General features: G+C 47.4%; 1 protein-coding gene across 4 annotated transcripts in view; it reads left to right on the top strand.

Annotated features, from left to right (window-relative positions):
- Positions 1-23948, top strand: part of COL27A1 (collagen type XXVII alpha 1 chain) — a 190885-nt gene that overhangs the window by 116311 nt on the left and 50626 nt on the right. For all 4 annotated transcript variants that reach the window (XM_062640328.1, XM_062640329.1, XM_062640327.1 and 1 more), the window contains 12 exons: positions 2706-2759; positions 3377-3430; positions 3579-3632; positions 5045-5098; positions 5393-5446; positions 7319-7363; positions 7887-7940; positions 9015-9059; positions 16165-16218; positions 18950-19003; positions 19737-19790; positions 22829-22882. In XM_062640328.1, coding sequence (XP_062496312.1) covers positions 2706-2759; positions 3377-3430; positions 3579-3632; positions 5045-5098; positions 5393-5446; positions 7319-7363; positions 7887-7940; positions 9015-9059; positions 16165-16218; positions 18950-19003; positions 19737-19790; positions 22829-22882 — 630 coding nt within the window. The remainder of the gene's footprint in view (positions 1-2705; positions 2760-3376; positions 3431-3578; positions 3633-5044; positions 5099-5392; positions 5447-7318; positions 7364-7886; positions 7941-9014; positions 9060-16164; positions 16219-18949; positions 19004-19736; positions 19791-22828; positions 22883-23948) is intronic.

Here is a 23948-nt window from a genome sequence, read left to right as displayed (position 1 = left end):
TCCTCCTATAAGGAGGAGTGGAATTACTGTATAACCCTGAAATAAAGAGTGGTCTTGAGAAGACCAAGCAACAACACAAAGGAAAGGCGGAGGAAGTGGAGGAAATCCAAGCTGCTTGTTCACATGAAGGAGTTCTGTGAATCAGGACACCTGTAACTTGTGAAGGACACAGCTCAGTGAAATACCTCTGGTAGTTCTGCAGTGTTTGCTCCTCCGAGCAGGAAGTCTTGGGGAAAGACATACCCAAAGTGAGGGGGTTTTGCTCAGTGCCCTCCTCTGCGTCTTGCACACAGCATACCCCCCTTGCACTTGCAAATCTATCACTTCCCTTGCAGCCCCCTTCTGTGTTATGTGGCGTGAAGAAGGGCCCCGGGGTCTCTGAAGCTGCATTTCTTTTTATAGGTGAAACATGAAACGGGCACCATCCCATAGGCAGAGCCTGTTTGTAATTTCAGATCATACATTCCTCTTCCTCCTCCCCACGAGCAAAGTCCTCACAGCCCCTTTTCAGCCTTTTTTAACAATAAACATGCCTGACCTCTTCCTTCCTTGTCTTGCCCCTCACATTAAGGGCACAGACACCAAATCACAGTTCCAGATTTATTGTGTTCAAGGCAGGTGAGAGGGGATGCCTTAGTCCTTTGCTTTAAGATGTTACTAACCATCACAGATGGATTGTTCGTGTGCTATGATCGCTCTGCTGTGCTATTGCAATAGCACAGATAAGAGATGTGTTTTGTCTTCCCCGCTTCCTTCTCACCTTCTCTAATGCCTATTTCTTAGAGCTGTTTGAAAACTCTTTGTCACATAGTCACCATCCCACTCTACTTAAAGGTCAGCGATAAAGGTTTGTTCCTGCCTTTCCCTATAGTAGTCATTTCTCAATGTCCAGGTATCTATTCCAATGGCCATTTCTATTGCTGGGGAGAACACTGCTTAATGAAAGATAAATCCTTTTTTGACCCTTCGTATAGGGGATAAAAACAAGGAGTTTTCAGAGCAAGCAAAACTATTTTCCTGCTGTTCTTCTGGCAGGAGCCAGCGTAAGAGTAGATTTCAGTGGTTTAAACCCTGGACCAGATAAAAGAGAAGATGAGAGAAACCTTGCAATGGTTGGAAATGAGCTGGGTCATCCAGTAGGTTTTTTGCCATCTCTATTGTATCCAGTACTTGGGGTTCATCCGAACTGAAGCTGTGTAAATAGCTGATTGTTTCCATTTGCTTGCATTGCCAAAAAGGAGAAAAAAAAGAGAGATGGAAAATAGTTTAAATGAAGCAAAAAGTTGGTATTGACTCAAATTAAAATATTTTAGGTAACAAACCAAATGGGTAAAATTAATTTAACTTTTTTTTTGTTTAAGAGCAACATTTTTGCTATATAAAAGGTTTGTTTTGAAGCTGCTTTAGTGAAATGTTCTGGGAACATTTACCAAAGCACTTAGGCAAATTTAGCATGAATCCATGAAATGTTTCCATCACTCAATCTGCATCGTTCCCAATTAGTTTTCTCCTGCACAAGCTGTCTCCAAATAGTCTTTCCCAACTCAAGCCTTGACCCTCCACAGTTTCATTACCCCCTGCATGTTTCTGAGGTTGTGACAATTATTTCAGCTCTCTGATAACAAACGAGTGGGTTTTGCTTGAGTAGAAGGAGACTTCCTCTGCCGTCTCCTTGTAGACTTTGGCTCTGTTGCAGGAGCCCATATGTTGGCCATGTGGGCTATGGTTGAACATACAACTCTCTGCATTCATATTGCTTGTTCCCTTCCTGGGAAACCAAGTTTAGAGGTATGTGCTGTGCATGGGACAGAGTTCCTCCGAGTTATTTCTGCTGGGTCTCATTGTCCCAAGTCTTTAGAGTTATTCCTCCTTCGACTTCCCAAGAAGAATTTTCCTTTCTTTGCCCCATCATTGACCCATCCTTTAAGTAAATCACTAAGTAAACGATGTTGGTCAGGAGGTCATCTGCTCCAACAGCCTGCTCACAGCAGGGCTAAGAGGTGATGCAAGAAGAAAACCTTCAGGGGTACTTATATTCTCTCCGGGGAGTCAGGATCTGTTACAGTGGTCCAAAGAGGGGAAAGAAAGATAGCTTGATTAGGAAATACTGCCAGTGATGCTGTGCCTAAAGATGGGGTTTCCCCCACACACACACACACACAATGAACACCAGCCTCCTGGGGTATCTCAGCCTAGATATTGGCAGTGAGATGCAATTCAAGCATTACTAGAAGTTACTCATGTATTCTTTCGGAATAGGATTGATTTTTGATGCCAGCACGAGGATACGCTCACAGGAACCCTGAGTATTGTTTTCTTTTCTATAGAGCCCTGTGAGAGAAAAGGCCCATTCATTGAAATCTAAGCTAGCTCCTCTGTTCAGCTGAATCTGAACACTTCACCACCTTCACTGTTGCTGTTAGCCAGAGGAATTCAGCCTCTTCTTGCAGCTTCTATACACAATGCTTGGGAATTTGTATTCTCTCTCCTGCAGTTTCATTTCTCACTTTAGAATCAGTGTTGGGAAATACATAGTTTGTTCAGGGTTGTTGTTAGAGTTAACATGATCTGCAGTCTGCCAGCAGTTCAGTTTTGCCTGGAGCTGGCAATGAGATTTGTTGCTGTACAGTGCACTCTCTAGCACCTACCTGGGCACTTTGGCCATTGCTGTTGCCTGTTTTAACCCTCTGGTGATGTGTATCCAGGGTGATCAGGGAGGAGCGGGTGTCCCAGGAGATATCGGCTTCCAAGGAGACAAGGTAATTGATTTTCTTTTCTCCATCGTTTTCTTTCTTTCCTACATAATAGAATGTGTGGCCACCGGCTTTCTCGGCTCACCATAAGCCATGAGGAGCTGGAACTAACTGCATCCTGCTGTCAGGTCTCCCTGCCTGGATAGTTCTCATTAGGGGTACATTGTGCCTTGCTAAAATTCATGTCAATATATGGATTTTGTTGTTATTCATAATAAAAGTAGTTCTATAGGGGCTTTCTATAAAAGGGGGCCATATCCCCTGATAGAAATGGATGTGATGGGGTGGAATTGATGAGGGTGGGTGTGAATGTGTGTGGTCCAATGACTTCTCCCCTGTGACTACAGCACGATACTGAGTTCAGCTGGCTGATGCTGTACTGAGCAATGCACTGGAGCCTACATGGCTCTGAGCCACATCCAACTGCAACAGCTCATGTGTTCTTTGGGGCTAAATTCAGCCCCAGCTTTAGCAGAAACATGTCATTGTCCCAGCAACTGTCCCAGCCCCTTGCAGGGCTGAGTTTAGCCCTTAGAAAGTGCTTCTCTCTCCATGCAGAGGAGATGGAGAATATGTATATTTGTGATGCTTCATTGTGTTCTGAAAACCTGTGTCTCTCTCAGGGCAGCCAGGGTTTGCCTGGGGTCCCTGGGGCACGAGGGAAAGCAGGCCCCTTGGTAAGTAATCGAGCATCCTCTGCTTCCTCCTCTCCCTGTCTAAAGGCTCTGTGCCCGGCTGGAAAGGCAGCTGGGAAGGGGTGTGCTGCTCTCAGCAGGGAAGCCACGAAACAGCTCACTTTTCTCCATGTTTTCCTGATTTCTGCAGGGAAAAGTCGGTGACAAAGGTCCAGTCGGGTTTCCAGGACCGCCTGGCCCTGAGGTATGTCCCACCTCCTCTTCTAGCATCCTTTTCCTAGGTAACTTCTGCAGCATCCTTTCTCCAGCACTCCCCCATGATAACGCCTCTCTCTTACCTTTGCTTTGCCTCTGCAGCAGTAAACGTCTGCAGCTCCCCACGGAGAATCGGCTCTCTGATAAACACCCATATGGCAACTGATGGCTGTTGAGATGCCAATCTCCTGTCCACACAGGAGGTGTTCAGCTCTCAAGCTGTGTACAGACAGGCCCACAGAGGGTTTTGATTAGGAGGAATATGCATGGAGCTGTTGCTAATTCAAACGGAAAGCGAGAGCCAGACGCTGCCTCCCACATGGGCACCCAGCCCGATGGAGAAGGGACGGCTGCTGCTGCTCACCACACCTGAGCTCTGACATATTTACCAGCCCTAGACTGGTGTGTCCATGGCCCTGCTTTCTGGCCCTTTTTGTTCTCCAACTCCTTTTGCAGGGCAGAACAATCATTTATTAGATCTTGCATCTCACTTTCCACCCATCCTCCTCTTTTCAGCCTAGGGTTTCACTTCTTTTCTAGGGTATGATGGTGGATGAGGTAGAGGGGATCCAGATGGGTTCAAGACCCATCCTACATCTCATGTTTTCCTGTTTTTTTCCTTCCACTTTTTTTCATTGATATTATGGAGGGATTTTTAAGTTTTCCCCCACAAAATACCAATTCCAGTAGAAAAAGGCTCTTCCTGCCCTTACAGGAAACGTATCGTAGTGATACCTTAAATGCAGGGTCAGCTTCCCCGAGCTTCATAAGCAACCAGGCAACATCTTTACAATGCTCAAGAGCCCTTTCCAGCACAACCAGTGCTGTTTCCCCATCATCAGTGCTCTGGTATGTTGCTGGGTCTGGAAGGGCTCTCGGCTGAGTGCTGCCACTTAAGCAATCGTTCCTCTCTGTTGCTATTGGAAATAACCACAGATTCCTTTGTTTGGTTGGTGGGTGGGTGGGAAGGAGCCGCTGCCCGGCTGAAGGCAGCAGCTAATGAGCATGTCAGCACCTTTCCTAATCCCTCGCCTGCTTCCCTTTGTCGCCGAGGCGTGCAGTTGGGCTCCTCAGAGCACTGAGGTTATGCGCTGACTCGTAAAGATTAATTAAACCCCAAACTGCCAGTTCGAGCTGCGTGATGACAGCAAGGCCCTCGCAGCCATAAACCTGCCAAGAAGATGGACCTAAAGGGAGCTGCTGGGAAAAGGCTGCTCTTGAATCAAGCCGATAGCGCTGCTCCCATCACCTTGTTCCATTCCCTTTGGAAGCGGTGCCGTGGCCCGCACGTGGGCACTGCATGTAATGAATGTCTCAGCCCTTAGCTTTGGGTTAAAACTCTCGCTGAAGCTGGCTGCAAAAGTCCATCCGTGCACCCTGATCACATCTCCTTCTCCCCAGGGCTTCCCAGGTGACATTGGCCCACCAGGAGAAAACGGTCCTGAAGGCCTGAAGGTGAGCGGAGCAGAGATTGGAGCAATGTGTGGGGTGGGAAGCAGCCAGGGAAAACAAAGTAGTGGGAAAGGGGGGAGAGAGAGAAAGCCCTGGAGGTTCCTAAAGATTGTCCCAGCCAGCGTTTCAGCTTGGTCTGTTTGGCTTGAGGCCCCTCCAAGTGCAGGGTTTTCTTTTTCTGCAACAGAATTGACATTGGATGATGTCCCGTGGCTGTGAAAGAGACTTTCTCATTTTAATTGCCCTTCTGAGCTTGTTTCTGTCTTCTGAGTATCTTTTCCTTCGGCTTTTTCTCAGGGAAAGCCAGGAGCACGAGGTTTACCTGGGCAGAGAGGACTGCCTGGACAAGAGGTGAGTGTCCTCGGACCAAAAAAGCAGCTTGGATTTAAGGAATAATGTTGAATTTTGAAGATTAATGAGCGCTGAAATGGTGCCTTCAACTTGAAATCCTTCAGTGCCTCTGAATCTGGACGCAGATGCTTGTATTCAGCAATCAGAGACTTGTGGAAGAAGAGCGTCCCTTAAGCTGTGAGCTTTGTTTCCAGTCACCGGCATCTGCTGACCCTAAACTCTACATTGGCTTTTTAATGTCTGTTTCCTCCAGACCCACACAGAATGGGTGTTAAGGCCCTTTTCCCTGCCCATCCCCTTGTGCAGCCTTGCCCTGACCTGGCTTTTGCTTTTGGCTCCTTTTAAGTGTGTTTTATTCCAACTGAGACCTGCAGACTCCATGCAATATCCTTTCGTAAAGGGAGTGCATAGATTAGAATCGCTCTTCTGCAAAGGTTCATGTGCCCCAGCATCTCAGAGCTTGCTGCTTTCTCTTATCACTTCATATGAAAACTTGAAGCTTCATTCCTGTTGTGGTCACTAAGGAGCAAATGTCATTGATTTAATGGAGCTGCAAATGCTTTATATATACTGTAAGGCCTGAGTCCTTTCTATTTGTCCTGTTGTAACCCCAGTGACTTCAATGTAGTTTCTTCTCCTTCAGGCCAGTGTAAGCTGTTTGTCCAGTCATGAGAGATTGTGCAAATAACACTGAGTGCACACATGGGCAGGAGCTCATTTTAACAGCACTAATAACTCCTAACTTTTTCTGGGAACTCTTTTGCTTGGTCCCTAAATGGGATTAATGCAAATTAGCTCATTTATTTGCACTGAAATAAGGGGAAAAAAAAATATTCCAGGCAATTTACAAAGGCCATCAAAGCCCTGCATTCCAGGTTCACGCAGGCATGACCAAGCTGCCTTCAATTTACCCTAGTTAGTGAGTGTAAAAGTAAAACTGAAGACATGGGCATGGAGTTTGTATGCCTGTGCCTTTACCACTGTGGTTACCCAAGGTCAAGGTTGTGTGTTACAACGCCTTTAGAAATGGGGTGTGTTGTGAGTGGCTCGTCTGAGCCCATTGAGCTTGGTGCCTGGTTTCCAGTCCCATCTTCATCCTGCCAGCTCGTGCCACCAGGGCTGACCACCTAAATGAGAGCAGCCAGAGCTGCCAAGGGCGCTCCTCTCTTGGCAGTTGGTTTTAGACACTTGAGATGACTTTTGTGAAGCTTAATTGAAGGTCTCTTAGAAACTGCAAATCTGATCCAGTCACATCAGAAACTGGTGCAGAGCCAAGGGAAAGGACTGGGTCCAATTGCTGCGTGAGATCTTTAGATAGCTCCATCCTGCGGCATGTGTAGTCCGGTTTGGAAGCAAGAGGGAAAGCTTCCCATGGCTGACAAACGGTTCTGTGGGAAGTTTTGTAACACCCTTTTTGTGGGGGGGGGGGAAGAAAAGGGAAGAGAGAAAAGTAGACAGCTCTACAGCATTCGTATCCCTGCCAAATCAAAGGAAACAGAGTGATGCGAGCATGTCCAGGGTACCACATGGGCCATAGCCAGCCCTTGATAGACCAGATCAGCTGGTGTTGACGTCGGTCAAATTTTGGATGGGTTTTGCTGGCAAAACTTGGCTTTTATTATTATAAAATAATATTATTAAGTAATACGACATATTATTGTTTCCCATGAGATGGGGAAGGGAGATGAGAAGCCTCAGAGATGCTGAGCTGCCTGCTCTGAGATACAGAAGGACTCGGCTGTTAAAGGTGGCAGCTGAGCACACAGCCTGTGTTTAACTGCTGCTCGTGCTGCAGACCTTTCGTTCTTGCTGCATGGTAAATACAGATTTTGTCACTGCTTTGCCTTTGATTTTCATCTCTTGTCACCTCAGGGAGATGAAGGACCCTTAGGACCACCGGGAGTCCCTGGTCCAGAGGTAGGTTTCAGTGGTTTATTCAGTTACTATCAACTAACTGATGCAATTGTAGTTAAATTAACATAGAGCTTCAAATTGCTTGGTTTGGGGAATGATTTGCCCTTAAGAAATATTGTCTTGTCCAGAGCTTAGTTTGACTGCTTGATGCAGGATGGTTCAAGTCAAGGAAGTGCCTTGCACACAGGGTGTTGAATGGGACTCTATAACTTTCTTGAAATCTCAGATTGTGAAAATTCCTCTAATATTTAAAGAGCTTATCCTCAAAATCAAGCACATTGACTGGAAACCATCTCTGTAACAAGCCCTGATGTTCCTTCCTTGACTCACAGTGCTTTTCAACAAGTGGAGGGAAAGCAACTAAAAAGACCAGTGAGAGAATGTGCTTTCCTCCTGTGTTGCCTTGGGCTGCTGCATCTCCAGCACCTTTGATTCACAGGGTGCTTTGGGAGCATACACAGGCACACTGCTGCGACCCAGGGCAGCTGCAAGCCTTTGATATTCATTGGTTTTCCATGTATTTCAGGGTCGATCAGGCCGGAAGGGATTCCCAGGGAGACCTGGTCCTGATGGTCCAAAGGTGAGGAAGGAGTTTGTTTGTGACTGGGGAAGCAGCAGGTGGAAGGGAGGAAAGGAAAAGGGAAATGCCTTTTCTCACCTTTGCCATGCTCCAAGCTTAGGATTTTCATTCCAGAAAGGACAAGAGGAACTGAGGATTTCCCTCAGATTTTGGGGTCTCGGTTTCTGCTTGGTTTCTTCAGCAAAAGGAACGATGGTGCATTTTAAGCCATGTGCTTTATTATAAACAAGTGTGTTCCTCCTTTGATATTAACCAACTCCACCATCCCATCTTATTTTCCATTGCTGCTCCATGTTTTTGTTCTCAGTACACACCATTCCTATCCTTGCTGCCTGGAGCCATCCCAGGGCAGTCACTCCACAACCCCACACTCGAAAGGAAAGAGAAAACCCAACAAAAACAACCTCAGCAAACACTCAATAGCACAGATGTGGTCTGGCAGCACATCTGGAGTACCTGCCTACTGAGAAAATACAGCTGCCATCACCCAGAGACAACGCTGCTCAGTGCTGAGCCTGGCCTCTGGGTGGCCTGTCCAGGGGCACTCCAATGGTCTTCAAGTGCTCTTATCCCTGGTGGGTTTGGAATTCTTCTCCCTCTTCCTGGTTTTCTCTTCACCCTCATTTTTCCCATTCCCTGAATTTCTCCCATCCTGCACTGTGATTTATCTCGTGTAGGTTCTTCCTGTGGTTTTCATGTGGATGCTCCATGTAATGTGCCTATGGTTGAGATTTATCAAGAGCAGGATTGCTTGGGAATACTTTGGATAAAGCCACCAGGCTGTGCCACAGGGAAGGAGACACCTTATGCCTCAATGTCTGAGCTTATGTTTTGAGTGAAGGCTGCTGTGCCACAGCAGGACCTGCTGCTTTTAGGGTATTTCACTCCAGAGCAGTAAATGCTTCTTGCTCTGGGTTATCCTTAGATCACAGCTGGATTTGTAAGGTGTTGTTTCCTGCAGGTGTCCCACGATTCACACACAGCAGCAAAACTAAAGGTGTACCAAGAACCACGTTGTGCTGCTGAGGGTCTGCACCAAGTAACCTGTGTGCCTTGTCTCTCCTTGTCCTGCAGGGTGAGCCAGGAAACCGTGGCCGACCAGGGAAGGTTGGTGAGCAGGTAAACTCCTTGTGTTCCTTGTCTGTTTGCCAATCTCCCATGTACAATGTCTCCCAGATGACCAGAGGGGACAGTAGACAGGGGTTTCTTGTTACCTCAAACCTGTCTATGGTCCTGGTGCTCCAGTGGAGTGTTCTTGGTCTGTGTGAAGCTCTTGGTGAACAGCATTGACAGTAACCATCATGTCTGCTTTAAACTGGAGGGTTTCCCATAAGCGGGGTGATAAAGCCACAGCTCAGGTGGATGTGCTGTCAGTACTGGCAGCAGTACAGCCCATATAAGCAGTTGTACTTCTCCAGGAGGCAAAGAAATGGTCATGAAAGAGATTGTGGATTTCTGTGTATTCCTCCTATGCCTAAAATGGCATCCTCTGCTTTGAGTGCTCCAGTGCTTTGACATTGCTTCTCAGAGCAAAAGAGATCGCAGCTGGAGAAACCAGACCCTGAGGAAGAGAGGCACTGAGCAGCATTTCATTGTATGGAAGAGAGAGCATCCTGCTGGGGTAGCAGGGGACATGCATCATCCCTGTAGGCTTCAGATGAACCACAGGCATCAAGGAAACAGCAGCCACAGAGCCTCCAACATGTTCTCTGTGTTCCTACATGGCCATACTAAGCTGGCTGGAGCGGTCAAAGAGGGTTTTGCTTCCCAGCACAGCTGTGCTCCCAACGCTTTCTCTGTGGATGGTCAACAGGTTTGGGTTGGGTTGGATTGGTTTAGCTTGCCCCAGTCTTTCTGGCTCTTCTTTTCCCTCTATGCAACAGCTGGGGGTTGCTTCACCCATGGGTTTCTGAGCAAGCAAGCCCAAAACCCGAAGTGGATCCTTTTCAAACACCATCAATCTGATGCGTTGCAGTCTATGTCAAAGATAGTTATTTCTATCTGAAAATTAGAGCTGTTCCTATATGATGGTTAATAATTTACTCCATGAACAACTGAAGAAGCAAAGCTGTTCCACACATCTATCAGATTTATCAGTTCAGCTTTATCTGCAGCTCTGTCAGAGTCTGTACAACCTCAGGCAACACCTACCAGTGCCCTGTGCCTCAGTTTCCCCATCTGCAGAAGGCATGATACAGCTCTGAGCAGTGCTTTGCACAGCACCTCCTGTTTTCAGGTGGATGCTGCTGTGTTACAGTGCAAAGCAAACACTTAGAAGTGTTTGGAGAGCCTGAATAAGAGGTTGTGCTCCAAGGACAAAGCATCATTAGCAGCATTAGTCTTTAACGTCCCGCAGGACTGACCTTGGATGAAAACTGTAGGCACTGCTCACCCAAAGGAAAACACAGCTGGCCTTCGCCAGCACCGAGACCAGCACAGGGGTATGAAAGCTGCCTGTATTATTCTTACTCAATTAGTCTCTGTCTCGAAATATCACACAGAAAGAGTTTCCATTTCCGCACCAGTCAAGTCATTAGAACAGAAATGTCACACCACATTAGTGAGAAATAGCCTCCTTCCCCATCACACCTTCTCTGAACAGGGCTGGAGTGTTGGGGTTTCAGTCCTCCCTCCACCCTAAGCTTCAGTGTTTGCTGTTGGGGCTGGGTTGGTTTTCTGCAGGGCTCTGAGAGGTGGGGCTACCCAGGTCACTTGGCACTAAAAGGCACTTTCACCTCATCCCTGTTTTCCCTTGTGGAGGTCTTGGTGTTCCCTATTCCATGGGCACAATAAAAGTGGTCAAGCTCCAGATGTGCTGCCCTTCGTATGGGTTCCATCTGACCGGAAACCTTCAGCATTAACAACACGATAAACCATCAGCATCCATCTCATTGGAGCTCTCTTCCCTTTCTTAGGGACATCTATTTAGGCAAACATGAGAGTTTCTGAAAGGTTTCCAGTGACACTTGAGCTCTCATTGGAAAAATGGGGGTTTAAGCCACATTAAGGCAGTCCCTGATGTGTTTCTTTTCCATTGCAAGGACACTGACTCAGGAAGTTCATTCATAAGATGCTTGTTGTCTCCATATGCTGGAAGGACTCCAGCTGCTGGGCTCCCCTGTACCCTGGAAAAGCGTGATTTAACCCTTCCTTGCCAGTAGATGGAGGCAGAAGAATATGAAGAATACAGAGCATCTGGTCCAGGCCACCAACCTCCCTGGTCCAGAGCTGGGAATGCAGGAGGATGGCACCAGGATGTCCGTGCTGATGGTCAGAGAGCCCTGTGGGAGAAGCAGCACCCTACAACAGGCAGGACAGCAAAGTGGGAAGGGGGCCCATGGACCCCCCTGTGCTGCACTAGAGATGAAAACACCAATGAAGAGCTGTGACTGAGGCTACAGTTGACCTACGTCCTTAATGGGAAAGGGAATATATATCCATATCCATATATATATATATATAAATAATATATACCTGGAATACCAGGAACAGCTTTTTCAATCCCTCCTCCTATACAAGAAGTGTCAGTCCTGCATGGCAATGTTAGGGTCAGCCATGCACCCATCACACCGTGCTGGGAAAGGCACTCACTGCATGGGTGTCTCTTCCTTTGAAGGGGAGGCATGTTGTCCCAATATCAAATATAGTCTAAAACAATATGTTAAAGGAAACCAGCACCATCGTTTACCTCCTTAATGTGTTTTCCTTGCACTGCTCTTACAAAGGAGGCATGTACTGCAATGTCAGCTTTACAACTGGGCTCTGACATGTGGAGACGCAGATTGACTTGACCAAGTTCAAATGGATCACCAAGAACCAAACAAGGAATTGCACCAATGTTTCCCAATTAGAGCAGCACCTATCCCAATGCATTTACCTTCTCCTCCAGAGCATCTTCCTGACACCAGCCTCTCATTCAGTGATTTATGGGCACCGTAGTGAATGCAGCCTCTTTGCTGTGGCGAGGTGTTTTGTCAGCATGTCTCACTCCAAGATGGCCCCACATCAGTTCTGAGCCTGGCACAGAGTGGGTTAAACCCCTTGGGTTTCTTTGCGGGTCAGAGCATCCTCCCTTAAACTGTGATATTTACTGTTTTACTTTCCCTTTCTTTCATCTGAATGGGAGGATTGTACATTTACTCCCTCCCGGCCTTTGTCCCTGGTTTGTTTTGTTTTGAGTTCTAGCGAACCAGTAACACAGAAAGGGCCATGATCACTTCCTGCTGGGAGCGACTGGCGGTCCCGTCCCTGGGAGACCCTGCTCACGCTGGGCTCGCCTTTCGGTTGCTGCTCTCAAATGGGCTATGATTTATGCAAGGCTTCATTGCTGACTTGCTCTCTGTTGATGCAGCCAAGACGGGGAAGGGGGGGGGGGCTTAATTATGACAGGGCTGGATAATAAATGGGGAAAGCCAGACAGGAGTTCGGAATTACAACCCACCAGTCCCCCCCTTTTCCTTTCCTCCAAGCCCCCAGCAGCTATTTAACAATCTCCATCCCTTTTCCACCATGCCCTTGGCTGGGGAATAGAGCAGACTGAATCACGAGCGACATGCTGAACTCCTTGTCTAATATAAATGTTTTACATTCTTTCCTGTACACTGTGGGCCTTTAGCAGGGCAGCCACCGCTGCTGGGACTTCACGTGCATCATTACACACACTGCCTGGAGTCGTGTTCGATGCAGGGCTTCTTTTCTACCCTGGGAACCTGGGACAAGTATGTTATGCTGCAGCCATTTTAGTCTAATGGCCACAATTCATGCCTGTTTCCGTGTAATATTTGCCACCAGTGGCTTTTCTGGTTCTTAAAACCTAAATCTTTTGCTGCTTGTATTCCCTTTAGTGTCTATCCCATTTTGGCCAGTGAAGAATACCATTGCCCAATCTCCTCCAGTTGTTTCATATACTCCAAGTAATTTACTGAGATTTATTTTGCCTGGACGTATCTATCTCAATTTGTGTCTGCTTGCAGACACAGCAATGTTAGTTCATTTAGCCCAGGGCAGACAGTATTGGCTGCAGACGCTACAGAGCTACCGTGCTGAATGCCTGGCCACGTCACAGGGTCCCAGCTCTGCTGTATCACTTTGGTCCCTACTCTGTTATGGAAGTTCCTCTTGCTGGGTACATCAATGACACCTTCCCTTGAGCAGAAACATGATGTACCAGTGCAGACAGCATTTTCCCTCGTTTTGGAGTGAAAACCAAGCCAGGAATGCAGCTGTGCTCCCCTTCCATCCTGACGCTTATCCGTGTCTCAGGTGCATGTTTGCCTCTACCCAGCTTGTGCTGGCACTGATGGGTTTCTGCACAAGCTGTGATTGCGAATGGCACTTGTGTGACAGCGAGAGGGGTCTCAGGAGGGTGTTGGGTTTGTGGGTTGCTTGTCCTGCTGCAACCAGTGCTCTGCAAACCATCTGCAGACCTCACTGAGTTGTCTGCGAAGCACAACCAGGACGTCTTAGATTCCTTAGGGATGGTTTAGGCTTGGAGCTGATGCTGCTGTGAACAGATTACTTGTCAAGCCTGAGTCTGGATATGCACTGTGTGCTTGAAACGGTCTTGTTCTGAATGGTGACATTTGCTGCAAGAGCATGGATCTGCCTTCTTCTCCAGGGACTGAACCAAGTAACCCAGAAATATCTTAGAGAGCATCTTCCCAAGGAGAGAGTTGTGCAGGTTTTCTGATAAGCTGGAAATGAAGGAACAGATTTATTCTTTAATATCTTATTTTTACCTAGCAATGTGTTTCCTTGTTTCACCTCATTGCTTTGCCACTCTCTCCTCTGCCTTAACATTTGCCTTCTTTGTGGAAAACATCAGTAACTGGATAGTTATGTATCTTATGTCTAATTGAAAGGATAATTGATGCAGCAGCCTTCAGCAATGCCACCCAGTGGCAACCTTGCATACGCAGATACTGTGAATTTGCCAGTTCTCCCTTTGGTTCCTGCATTGGGCAGCCTGCTGCTGAGCCCAGGCCACCGTGCTGCCACAGGCATCTTGTCCGTGCAGTCTGGCTGCAATGGCACACTGTGCACTGGGACTGCTTCAGCTTCACACACAGTAGAAACCATTCCAGTGCTGATGTCAGAAGGGTTGGTGCCATCAAGCCCTGATGGGATAGCAGAGATTTCCTGGTGGTAGCTGTCTTCCCGTGTTAATCGTTTCCATCACGGCACAGTGACATGCTGGTTTCTTAGGGCATCATGTCTGGATGAATTTCTAACTCAAGCAGCTAACTCCAGGCTCTGACGTTCCTGCTGAGCTCTCTGCCTTCTCTCATGAGCTTTTCCAAGCGCTTTCCATCTGGATGTTGCTCCCATACAGAGTGTGACAAGGGCTGTGCTGAGCTCAGAGTGTGGCTGCTCCTACAAGAGGCGAAGCCTGCTGAGCATCCGTGTGAGAGATGCTTTTGTTGAGCCCATCAGCACGCCTCACTGAGGAGCTCCTGTCTCCAGTGACGTTCAAAGGCTGATGTTTAATTGCACCATGTGAAGAATGTTCATGCATGAAGTCTCTCAGTGTCTGGAGTCACCATCAGAAGCCATTCCCTCTAAAAGTCATTGGAGAGTGACCTGCGTCGTGCTATATGTCTCTGAACGGGTCCGATGAGCTTCACACGTATAGGAGCATTGCAACGAGGCTGGTTATTTTGTGCTGCAGCTTTATGTTGTGAGTGTAACTTCATGGACAGAGAGAGCTTTTGGTGGCAGGAGGAGTTGCACAGCCTGTGAGTAGGCTGCTCTCTTGGTGCCAGATCCTCCTCTGTAGCTGGACGGTATCACTTCACCCTGTCAACGCACAGATGGCAACACAACCACAGCGATGCATAGGCTGCAGAGAGCTCCTGTGAGCTTCACGCACATCAGCCCAGCTGAGAATGGATAAGAAATGAACCAGGAGTACAGACAGGAAACGTTTTGCTCCTTTTCTTGCTGTTACCCAAGAAAGGAGACATCAGGGTGAAAAGCACTCCCTTTTCTGACCCCAGAAGTTGCCTTGCTCATGCAGCTTATTCCCCAGTTGTGCTGGTTCATGGTGAATGCTGTCTTGAGTGTGTCACTTGAAAACCTCCCTGATGCTGAAATGAAAAGCTGAGATGCAGTTGCATAGAGGAACTTGTCAATTTATTATGAAGATTTCAAGTTATTCTAAAAGGGAGGAAGGGTAGGACAATACCACTGGAGAATCCATCTCCTGCCTCTCACTTGCTCAGCAGCCACCTCCCAGTACCAGCCACATTGTTGACCGAAATCAAACAAGCTGGGTGATGGTCTTATTTGATACCACCTGTGCCAAAAATGGGCAGGTTATGCAGTGTTTCAGTACGAGATGAATCCTGTTAGTTAGAAGCTCATAGGAGGAACTAAATATCTATCTCCCAATGACCCTTGCTAGGACTAGGGATGAGACCATGAGAGTCATGCAAAGAAAACATATACCGTGGCAGAGAGGTGGTCTCTTACATCTCTAGAGCCAGAAACCTGCTGAAGCCAATGGGGAAGCTGCTGCGTTTTAATTCTCAGGAATCTTAGCTTGAGATTGTGTCTGTTTCCATCTTCCTAATTAAAGGCAGTTGTGTTTGTTTCTTCTTTATCCCAAACACTGTTAAACCCTGACAAATCCTGAGCTTAGACTGGTGCGTTCTTTTCCCAAGGTAGTTTGAGCAGCGTGTTAGATCTGCTGCTCTGCTGGTGTCCTCACACCTTTATTCCCTACTGATATCCCAACAGCACGACACTACCCAGGGCAAAACCAGTCTGAACAAGGGCTTGAGGCAGCTCAGATTAACCCAGAGGAAGTCTTTCCCAGTACAGTTGGAAGGACAGCAGCTCTCAGACTGTGCAACCCAGGAGCTCCCGCTATGGATGCTCTTGGAGAAGTTGCACTGACGTTTTGGGGGATGCTGGGAAAACAAAGCCACACGATGGAGTCGGCCTTTCTGTGGAACGTGCTCAACTCATCCCCTGTGCTGTGTGTTGTGGTTCCTGCAGATCCGAGTGCTGCCGTTCCAGCTGGCGCCTAAAGCAGAACCAGCTGTGGACTTAGACGTTCCCATGGCCGGGAGCAACTCTGTCCGCTCTGGTAGCCAGTAGGAATTACTGAGCATTATATGAGGGATGCTGTGCTATTTCAACCAGCAAAGGTGGAACCAAAGGAACTGTTTACTTTCTCAGCACATAAAACTGAAAGTTTAATTGTGCTTTTCTCTTTCCTCAGGGTCTAATGGGGTTCATTGGTCCCGTAGGGGAGCCTGGAATAGTGGGAGAAAAGGTAAGGCTGTTTGCAATGAATTGGTGGTTGTAGCTTTTGATGGAGACTGGGGTGGGAAGAATATTGTGTCAATGCAACACCCAGCTGGGAGTGCAGCACATGCAGGGTGGTTGAGGTAGTCTTGGGCCAGGTAAAAAGCATCCGCTTTGCATCTTCTCCAAGGTGATGCTGTCAGATGTTCTCTGAAAAGCTAAGTTTTATTGATTCATAACCTGCCACAAAGCTTGTGTTTGACAGTTCTGGCTTTGCTGGGAATAAGGGACCCACCAGCCCTGCGTTCCTGGTCAAGGGAGGAATCCAAGGAGGTTATGTTATACCGTTTGTGCTCACAAGCCCATGCTGAGTTGCCAAAGGGGTCACACAGGACCAGGGCCGAGCCTGCATTGAGGTCTCAGCAATTCCTCAGGTACCAGAGTGCAGCTGCCCATTTGAGCAAAGGCCAGTCCAAATCCTTCCCTTTATCTTTGATGAGAACCATCCTGTCTGGCTGCCCCTTGTATTGGGCACGGTCCTAAGGGCTGGTGCCCTCTTGTGTGCAGCACAGATGCATGCTGCTTTCAGGAAGAAAAACGCCTTTACTTCCCATAAAAATGTAAATGGGGTATTAATTTGTTTTCTACTAGTGTGTAAAATCCTGTTCAGGGGTAGCTTCCAAAGACAAATCATCTTTGTCATTCCTTGTATCTCAGTTGCCGACTGCTGGGTTTCATCGGTGGTTTAATTATTCACAGTCCAGCCGTAAAGATAGTAAAGAACATAAAACGATGCATCCCACACATCCATTCCCTCTCTCTCACTTCTATTACTTCAAGCCCTGTCCTCTGGGTAATGATGTAAAGGCTCTGTGACAGTTGTGCTGCGTTTTATGGCCTGTCTGCAGCAGGCTTTGGAAAGCCCGTTACACGAGATGCTCTCTGGTGGGGCAGAGAAGCAGGCTCGGTCCAAGGCACACAAGAACAAAAAGGAATGGCATGATGTGAGCTGCGTTTTACTGAAGGGAAAAAGAAGAATAAGGAGGCTGTGATGTGTCCAAGGTGGTTCCACATTAAATCAGAGCCTGAGTGAGCTGTCTCAGTGACAACTGCAGCCCTGAATTGAATGAGGAATAAGGGATTTACAATGCAGGAGACATGGGAAGATGTTTTTCCCCACTCCAGTAAATTAACAACTGGCCCTATGACTTCTGTGCCAATGCCTTGACCACATGAGCAATCCTCATCTTGCAGATTGATGACATGGTGATGTTACATTAGGGTCAAGGCAAACCCGGGCTGTCCTTTTGGAATCTGCCCTAGGAAATCCTCAGCATGGCTGTGATTTCAATCAGACTTCTCTACCAGGACAAGCTTAAAGATGACAGAAATAACTATCACCAAAACCTCAACCAGGCCTCCAGTTGGCATAGCATCCTACAGCTTACTATGCTGTTGTGAGCTAAATGAAGTGGGAAATATGCTTTCATTAGACATAGCTGAGTCAGCAATCTCTGTCCCAAGAGCTGCAAAACTTCAGCCTGAAGCCAGTAGAATCCAAAGATTATCAAAGAGAACAATACAGTTAATACTTACTTAATAAAATCCATGCATTCAGGGGGAGGAAATCCTTATATTGGTTTACAAGGGCCAACTGGTGACAACACCAACTCTGGGGTTTGCTTTTAATAAGCTGCTTAGAGGCCAGGAAATATTCCCCCTTACCCTTTAGCTGTTGGAAGGTAGGTCAGACTCTGGGCGTAAACTACTTGGCAGCGTTTGCTAACCTCTCCTTCCTCATCCCCCCAAGCACACAAACATAACACACCTAATTCCCAGTGCATTACTGGGGCTGAGAGGCATAGCAGAGGCAGTCGTGGTGGTTAATTGCCACTGTCTCCAGAAAGGAGTAGTTGATGTCCCATCAGCAAACCCTTCAACTTGCCCTTGTGTCAATGGGGCACAGAGGTGCTCATTGAGGTTTACACCCCTTGGCTGAGCTGTAGGACCAGGGGTGTACTCATGGGAAGTGAGATGTGGGGATAAGGAAGGCTTTTGGAATGATGTTAAGTTCTTTAATGGCCAACAGTGGTTTGTTTTAAAAGGGGTTGTGTTGTCAGGGTGGGCTGTGGAGCTCTGAACATAAATGAAGGTCTCCAGATTGTTGCTGTTTGCACTGTGGCCCCAGGATGAACCACAGGATAGGGAGTTCCCCCAGAGCACCTACAGTCTCCTCCTGGAAGCACCAGCCCTCTGTTCCAGGCAGGATCTCAGGTGTTTCCCAACTTGATTCCCTGCTCTCAGCAGGGTTTCATAACCACAGCTTTCAAATCCATGCCTCTAAACACACCAGGACATGTAGGGGTTATGATACTGCAGAACAGAGAGGGATGTCATGCCTTAGGTGGGAGGAGATGGAGATCTCCTGGGATCCAGTCCTAGCACTACCCTGAGTAGAAGGTGGTCTTGTGTGCATTGCTTGTTTCTTGTCCCTCAATGGTTTGATGGCAATAACAAAGTCCCCTCTTATGGGACATGGAGGATTAGCTAATTCTTGCTGAAATCCTTCAACTCCTCAATGAGATGGATGCATGAAAGCGGGTGATGATTATTCTGCACTGGAAGCCTTTCTGGTAGAAATCTGATGGCAATTTGTGGGTGTTTCAGTTGTTTCATTGCTCCAAATCCCTGTTGCTGCCAGCTCAGTGTGCTTGTCAGCAAAAGCCCTCACTCTTCCCCATGTATCTGTGTCTCCCCAGGGTGACCGTGGCTCAGTGGGACCCCCAGGCCCTCCAGGAATCAAGGGGTCGATGGTAAGGAGTAAGTCTGCATTCTCTCGCTCCTGCTGCTGCCTCTTTCTCTCTGTCCTAGCGAAGGATGCAGCTTCTCCTGGTCTCCTACTTCCATGACAACAGATTCTTCCTGTCTCTGGGGATGGGAATGTCCATTGGCCTGGGTATTGAGCAGCTGTGTTCAGCAGTCTTCCCTTCAGAGAAACACTGGGTTTTGACATGCTCTGCAGCTCCATCAGCTGGAGACCTGTTGTGCCAAGTAGAGATAACCAGGAACTGCAAGCTACAGCACCTGAAGGATTGCTTGTCTTCAAGCATCCTGGCTACTGAACAGACAGGGAGCAGGGATCTGTTGTTCACATCCCACACTGTTGCCAGGGGCAGCTAGAGCTGCAGGATTGCTTATGCACAGTGCTATATGAAGTTCTATTTAGAGAGTTTAACAGAGGGGACCTCAGCAAGACCATCTCCCATCTACCCTAGTGCAAGGCCCAAAGACAGAATGTCATGTTAATTCAGCCCATTCTCTTCTGGGCTGTTCAGATAATCTATCTGCTTATGTGGCTAGCAAAGTCAGAGATGGGCTTTTGACAGTCTGGCCTGCTTCATCTACCCCTGAGCAATATTACCTTGGGAAATAACAGACCTGCCTGCCCTTGCAAGCAACCAACAATGCCTTTTTTCCTGTCTTCCCACTTGGAGGAAGAAGGGCTGAGCATTCACAGCAGACATGCTCTTCTTCCTTCCCTTCTAGGGGCACCCTGGAACACCAGGAGGAGTGGGGTTTCCTGGGATCCCTGGACCAACAGTAAGTAAAGGTTATCACACCTTGTAATGCTACACAGCATCCCTTATCCTGGGCATTCACAGTGTGGGTCAAGCAATTATGTACCAGTTGGTTTGAGTTTGACACGAGAGATGTGGAAATGGATGGGGCATGCGTGGGAGCAACATGGGAAGAGATGCTAAGAAGAAAAGAGGGGTTTAATTAGAACTTTTGTAGCCCATTTCTCTAATGGGACATCCAAAACTCACAATCCAGCCTCAGAACAGGAGCTCACTAGCTCAAGGTATTATTACAAGGCTGGGAATCCTTGGCAGGATGGTGACCACATCTTGTGATACAGCAGCTGTATCCCGCTGAGGATGCACTGTGCATCCTCAGAGACCCTCACTGGAGTGAGAGGAGCAGCTGCCCCCATATGCACCCTCCATCTGGACGGGCTCATCTGGTCCATGTGCTGCGGCTGGAGCGTGCAATTGGTGTGGAGGTCGATGTTAGCATGGCTCCAGTTTCCCACAGCCGTTGCTCAGATGGAGCTCCAGCTCTCCCAGCAGCACAGATGGAACTGGAGCCAGCAGCTCTGGGTGGGCACAGGGAATGGATTTTGCTCACTGTGTGAATTCCCACAGTGTTGTTAGCTGGGATGAAGATCAAGTCATGAAATGCCCAGGCAGTGCCAAAGGTTTGGCCTCCGGATCAGCAGCTCTGCCTGATATGGGGATGCTCTGGGATGCTCTGGGACCACCAGCTGCAGCCAGTTGCTGCCTGGGGTGAGATTTCACACTTGCAAGTCAATGGAGGTGAAGGAAACAAAAGGTCTGAGGTCAAGCAATACCTCGGGGTGACCCATCCCTAGCTGCAGAGCAGCAATGTGGCGTGACGTTGCCTGCAGCCCCCAGCGATGAGCTGCTCCATAGCACCTCATGGCAGCAGTTGCTGCTGACAGAAGTCTGGGAGGCAGATGGATATCTCCAGATGTCCCTTTTGTAGCAGCTTTCCCAGCACATTAGCTGCTTGCTCCATGCCTGTTATCATGGGGGAGGACAGGAGTGCATCCTTGCCGAGGTGGGCTCTGCACTGGTTCTGGGGCAAAGAGCTCCTCTCCTGAAGCACTGCCTAATGCACTGCTAGTACCTTTAGCTGACAGTGAGTTTTGTCTGTCTTACTGGGGGACGATGACAGCAGAGTTGAGGCATCAGCTCTGACTGGAGATGCTGAAACCTCTGCAGAGCTTTGGATGCTGAGGCTGTCCCCAGGTCCTTCCATTTCCTTCAGTTCCCTGTTCTCCTGCAGGCAAATAACAAGTTCATCCAAGCAAAATGTTTCCTCCAAGGCTGTATTTTCAAAAGCCATAATTCACTTGAGTCCAACTTCCCCACAAAGCCAGTAAATCAAATAATCCCCTAATATCACATCCCCTCTCATTAATTCCAGCTGTTTCCGCCTGTTTCTCCACCATTCGTTGCTTGTTTTTCAAGGTAGACCTGAGCTATGCTGTTGTTGTTTGTCCTAAACTGTTAAAACCTTTGAGATTAAGCCTTAGAAGCTTTGATGGCTGATTCATTCAGTAGAGGTTGATTGGGAATGGGAAGCAAAGGTATAGTCAATGATAGGAAACTCCTTGATTACAGCTCACTGAGCCTTGTGGATTCTTTTTCCCTCTTCTGGCTCACCATCATGGTGTATCTTTTGTGTTAATACACAGTTTTAATACATAGGCACTCATCTTCTCCTAAGCAGTTCCTTGCCGTTCTCAGCATGCTGTCTAGTCTTCCCCTCCCCACTTTGCCTTCACAATGAATGTATCTGTGCTTGTATTTTCATAAGCTCTTCTGGATAGGCTGACGCTTCCAGGAGGATATTCCAGACACCAACTGAAATATCGTTTCAGTATGTTTATCACAAAAAAATCTCTATTTAAAGCAGGCATCTGACACATCTACTGCTTGTCTGTGCCAGTCACTACTGACCTCATGAGCAAAACCGAGATTTACTGTGATTACAAATGGAGTTACAGTCAACTAACTTGAGAGAGAACAGCTAAGCATCTGTATTCTGCCTTTCCATGCCATGCAGCAAGATACCCCCACCCCAAAAGCAAAACCTTTACTAGTGGCAGTGGTACAAGCAGTAGGAAGACCACAGTCTGGTTTTGTTCTGATCCTTGGTGGAGTTTGCAGTGTTGGCATTTGGTTAAAGCTATTAATGTATAAATAGCAAAACTTGATGTGGAACGTTTGAGAGAGTAAGAATGGAATGTGTCATTTTGAGGTTTTCTGACAGCAGAAAGGCACTAATTTTAAATACAGGGGGGTTAAGTTATAATGCAGAAATAAGTCCTGTTAATTGTTCATATCCCTTAATTTTTGAAACTGGTAAGTATTCTAACAGAAAAAAAAAAGCTGTTCCATTTTCTTCTGTTTTCTGTATGCACTTTAATGAATGAAATGTGCATAAATCCATGTTACAAGAGAACCTGAAGCTTTTCTGTAAGTGTAAGGACAACAGGATCATCCACAACACCAACAGTCCAAATCTATCTGGCAGCATGAATATTTATACAGCACTAAGAGGGCAACAGTTGCTTGAGGATAAAATCGGTATTTGGCTGAAAAGGTCAAGCTTGGATACATAAGATGAGGTGTCTGATTCTGTATTTGGATAAGTGAGAAACAGATCCTGGTTGTTATTATTTCTGTACAGATACTGAGCAACAGCTGCTTTTAATAGCTTCAGAGGGTATTCTAAATGTTCAACTTCAAATCACTTCAAATCGCTCACCATTTAAACAGATAATGGGCTGCAGATACTTTAGTATACAAACACCAGCCAGGATCCTGGGCCTAAATGTTCTTGATCCAAAGACAATCAGTGAGTTAAAAAAGAACCACTAATAGGAAAGCAAATATGGGAATGTCTTTGGTGAGGGTTTCGTGAGCCAACCTGCTGGTCAAGGGTCTGCATCTGAGGCTCCTGCAGATCACATCAGGATGTGGGGCTTTACCAAGATACTGCCTTCCTCCTCCTTCATCTTCATTTTGTTTCCCTTCTCCCCTTCCCAGGGTCCAGCAGGAGTCCGAGGTGCACCAGGGATGAGAGGGATGAAAGGCCGCAGGGTAAGCACTTTCCACAAGCTCTTCTCCCTCTCCTCTTTTAGCCATTGGATAACCAGCTCTGGTGGATGAGTTTGGGGGTGTGAGGATGAGCAGCAGTTGGGGCTGAACCACCACAGCCATGTTTCTGCTGTGTGTAAAGACTGAGGTCGTTGAAGCAAGTCTTATCAGGGATGTGAATGCAAGTGATGTGTATGGGCAGAGGGGTGTCTCAGTGTAGAGTTTATTGTGGAAGCCGTCCAGCTTGCCTTTTCCAACCACCTGCAATGTCAAAGCAGGGTTTATGGACTCTTTTGGTGAGGATGGTGAAGGTTTAGTCATCTGAGGATGTATCTAGGCTGGGGGAAAAGGCCAGCAAAGGTGCCTTTGCTGACATGAGAGAGAGAGCAGCTGAGATGTGGAGTGTTGTGATTTAACCAGAGACAGGTAAAGGAGGAAATGTTATCCATGGCATAGAACAAAGAGACAAGGCAGGTAGAAATGGAGCTGACAAGGAGCCAAACAGGCTGCTCTTCCCATATCTCGCCTTTCAGTCTCACAGGATTAACATCTTCTGGCAGCGTTCCACAGGGTTATGAGAAAGGTGTGTTCTGCATTGTCAGTACATCAAATTATAAGCACATCCTGTGTGTTTCTCTGGGTTTTTCCAGCCTGTAACACAAGGCTCTGATTTTGTCTGTGCATATCTAAGCAGCACCAAGCTGTGACCATGTGTGAATCCTTGCTCTGCCTGGAAAGAGCAGACCCCAGCCTCGCACTGGGAAGCAGTAGTAAACAACATCCCTGACAGTGCTGCAAGTATGTGTTACGCTGGATCAGTATTCCACAAGCGCTCTGTGTCAGTTCATGTGTGGTTCTTCCTGCCCTGTTTGGGTGACAGCTGACAGCAGAATGACCTCTAGAACCTGCCAAAGCTGCTTGTTTTCCTGCCTGTGACATCCAGCCCATGTCCCACTGAGCTCTTCAGTCTTTCTTCTTCTTCAACAGGACATTTATTGCAGGAGCATCCCTGCTCTGGGTCGTTTTTCCTTGTCCGATTGCTTTACAAAGTATTAATAGCAGCACACAT

Source organism: Pezoporus occidentalis, unplaced genomic scaffold (genome assembly GCF_034315485.1).
Source record: "Pezoporus occidentalis ecotype Australia unplaced genomic scaffold, CSIRO_AGI_Poc_V1 ctg64, whole genome shotgun sequence".
Classification (NCBI taxonomy): domain Eukaryota; kingdom Metazoa; phylum Chordata; class Aves; order Psittaciformes; family Psittacidae; genus Pezoporus; species Pezoporus occidentalis.
Note: the sequence above shows the minus strand (reverse complement) of the source record. Positions and strands in the feature narration are given on the sequence as shown.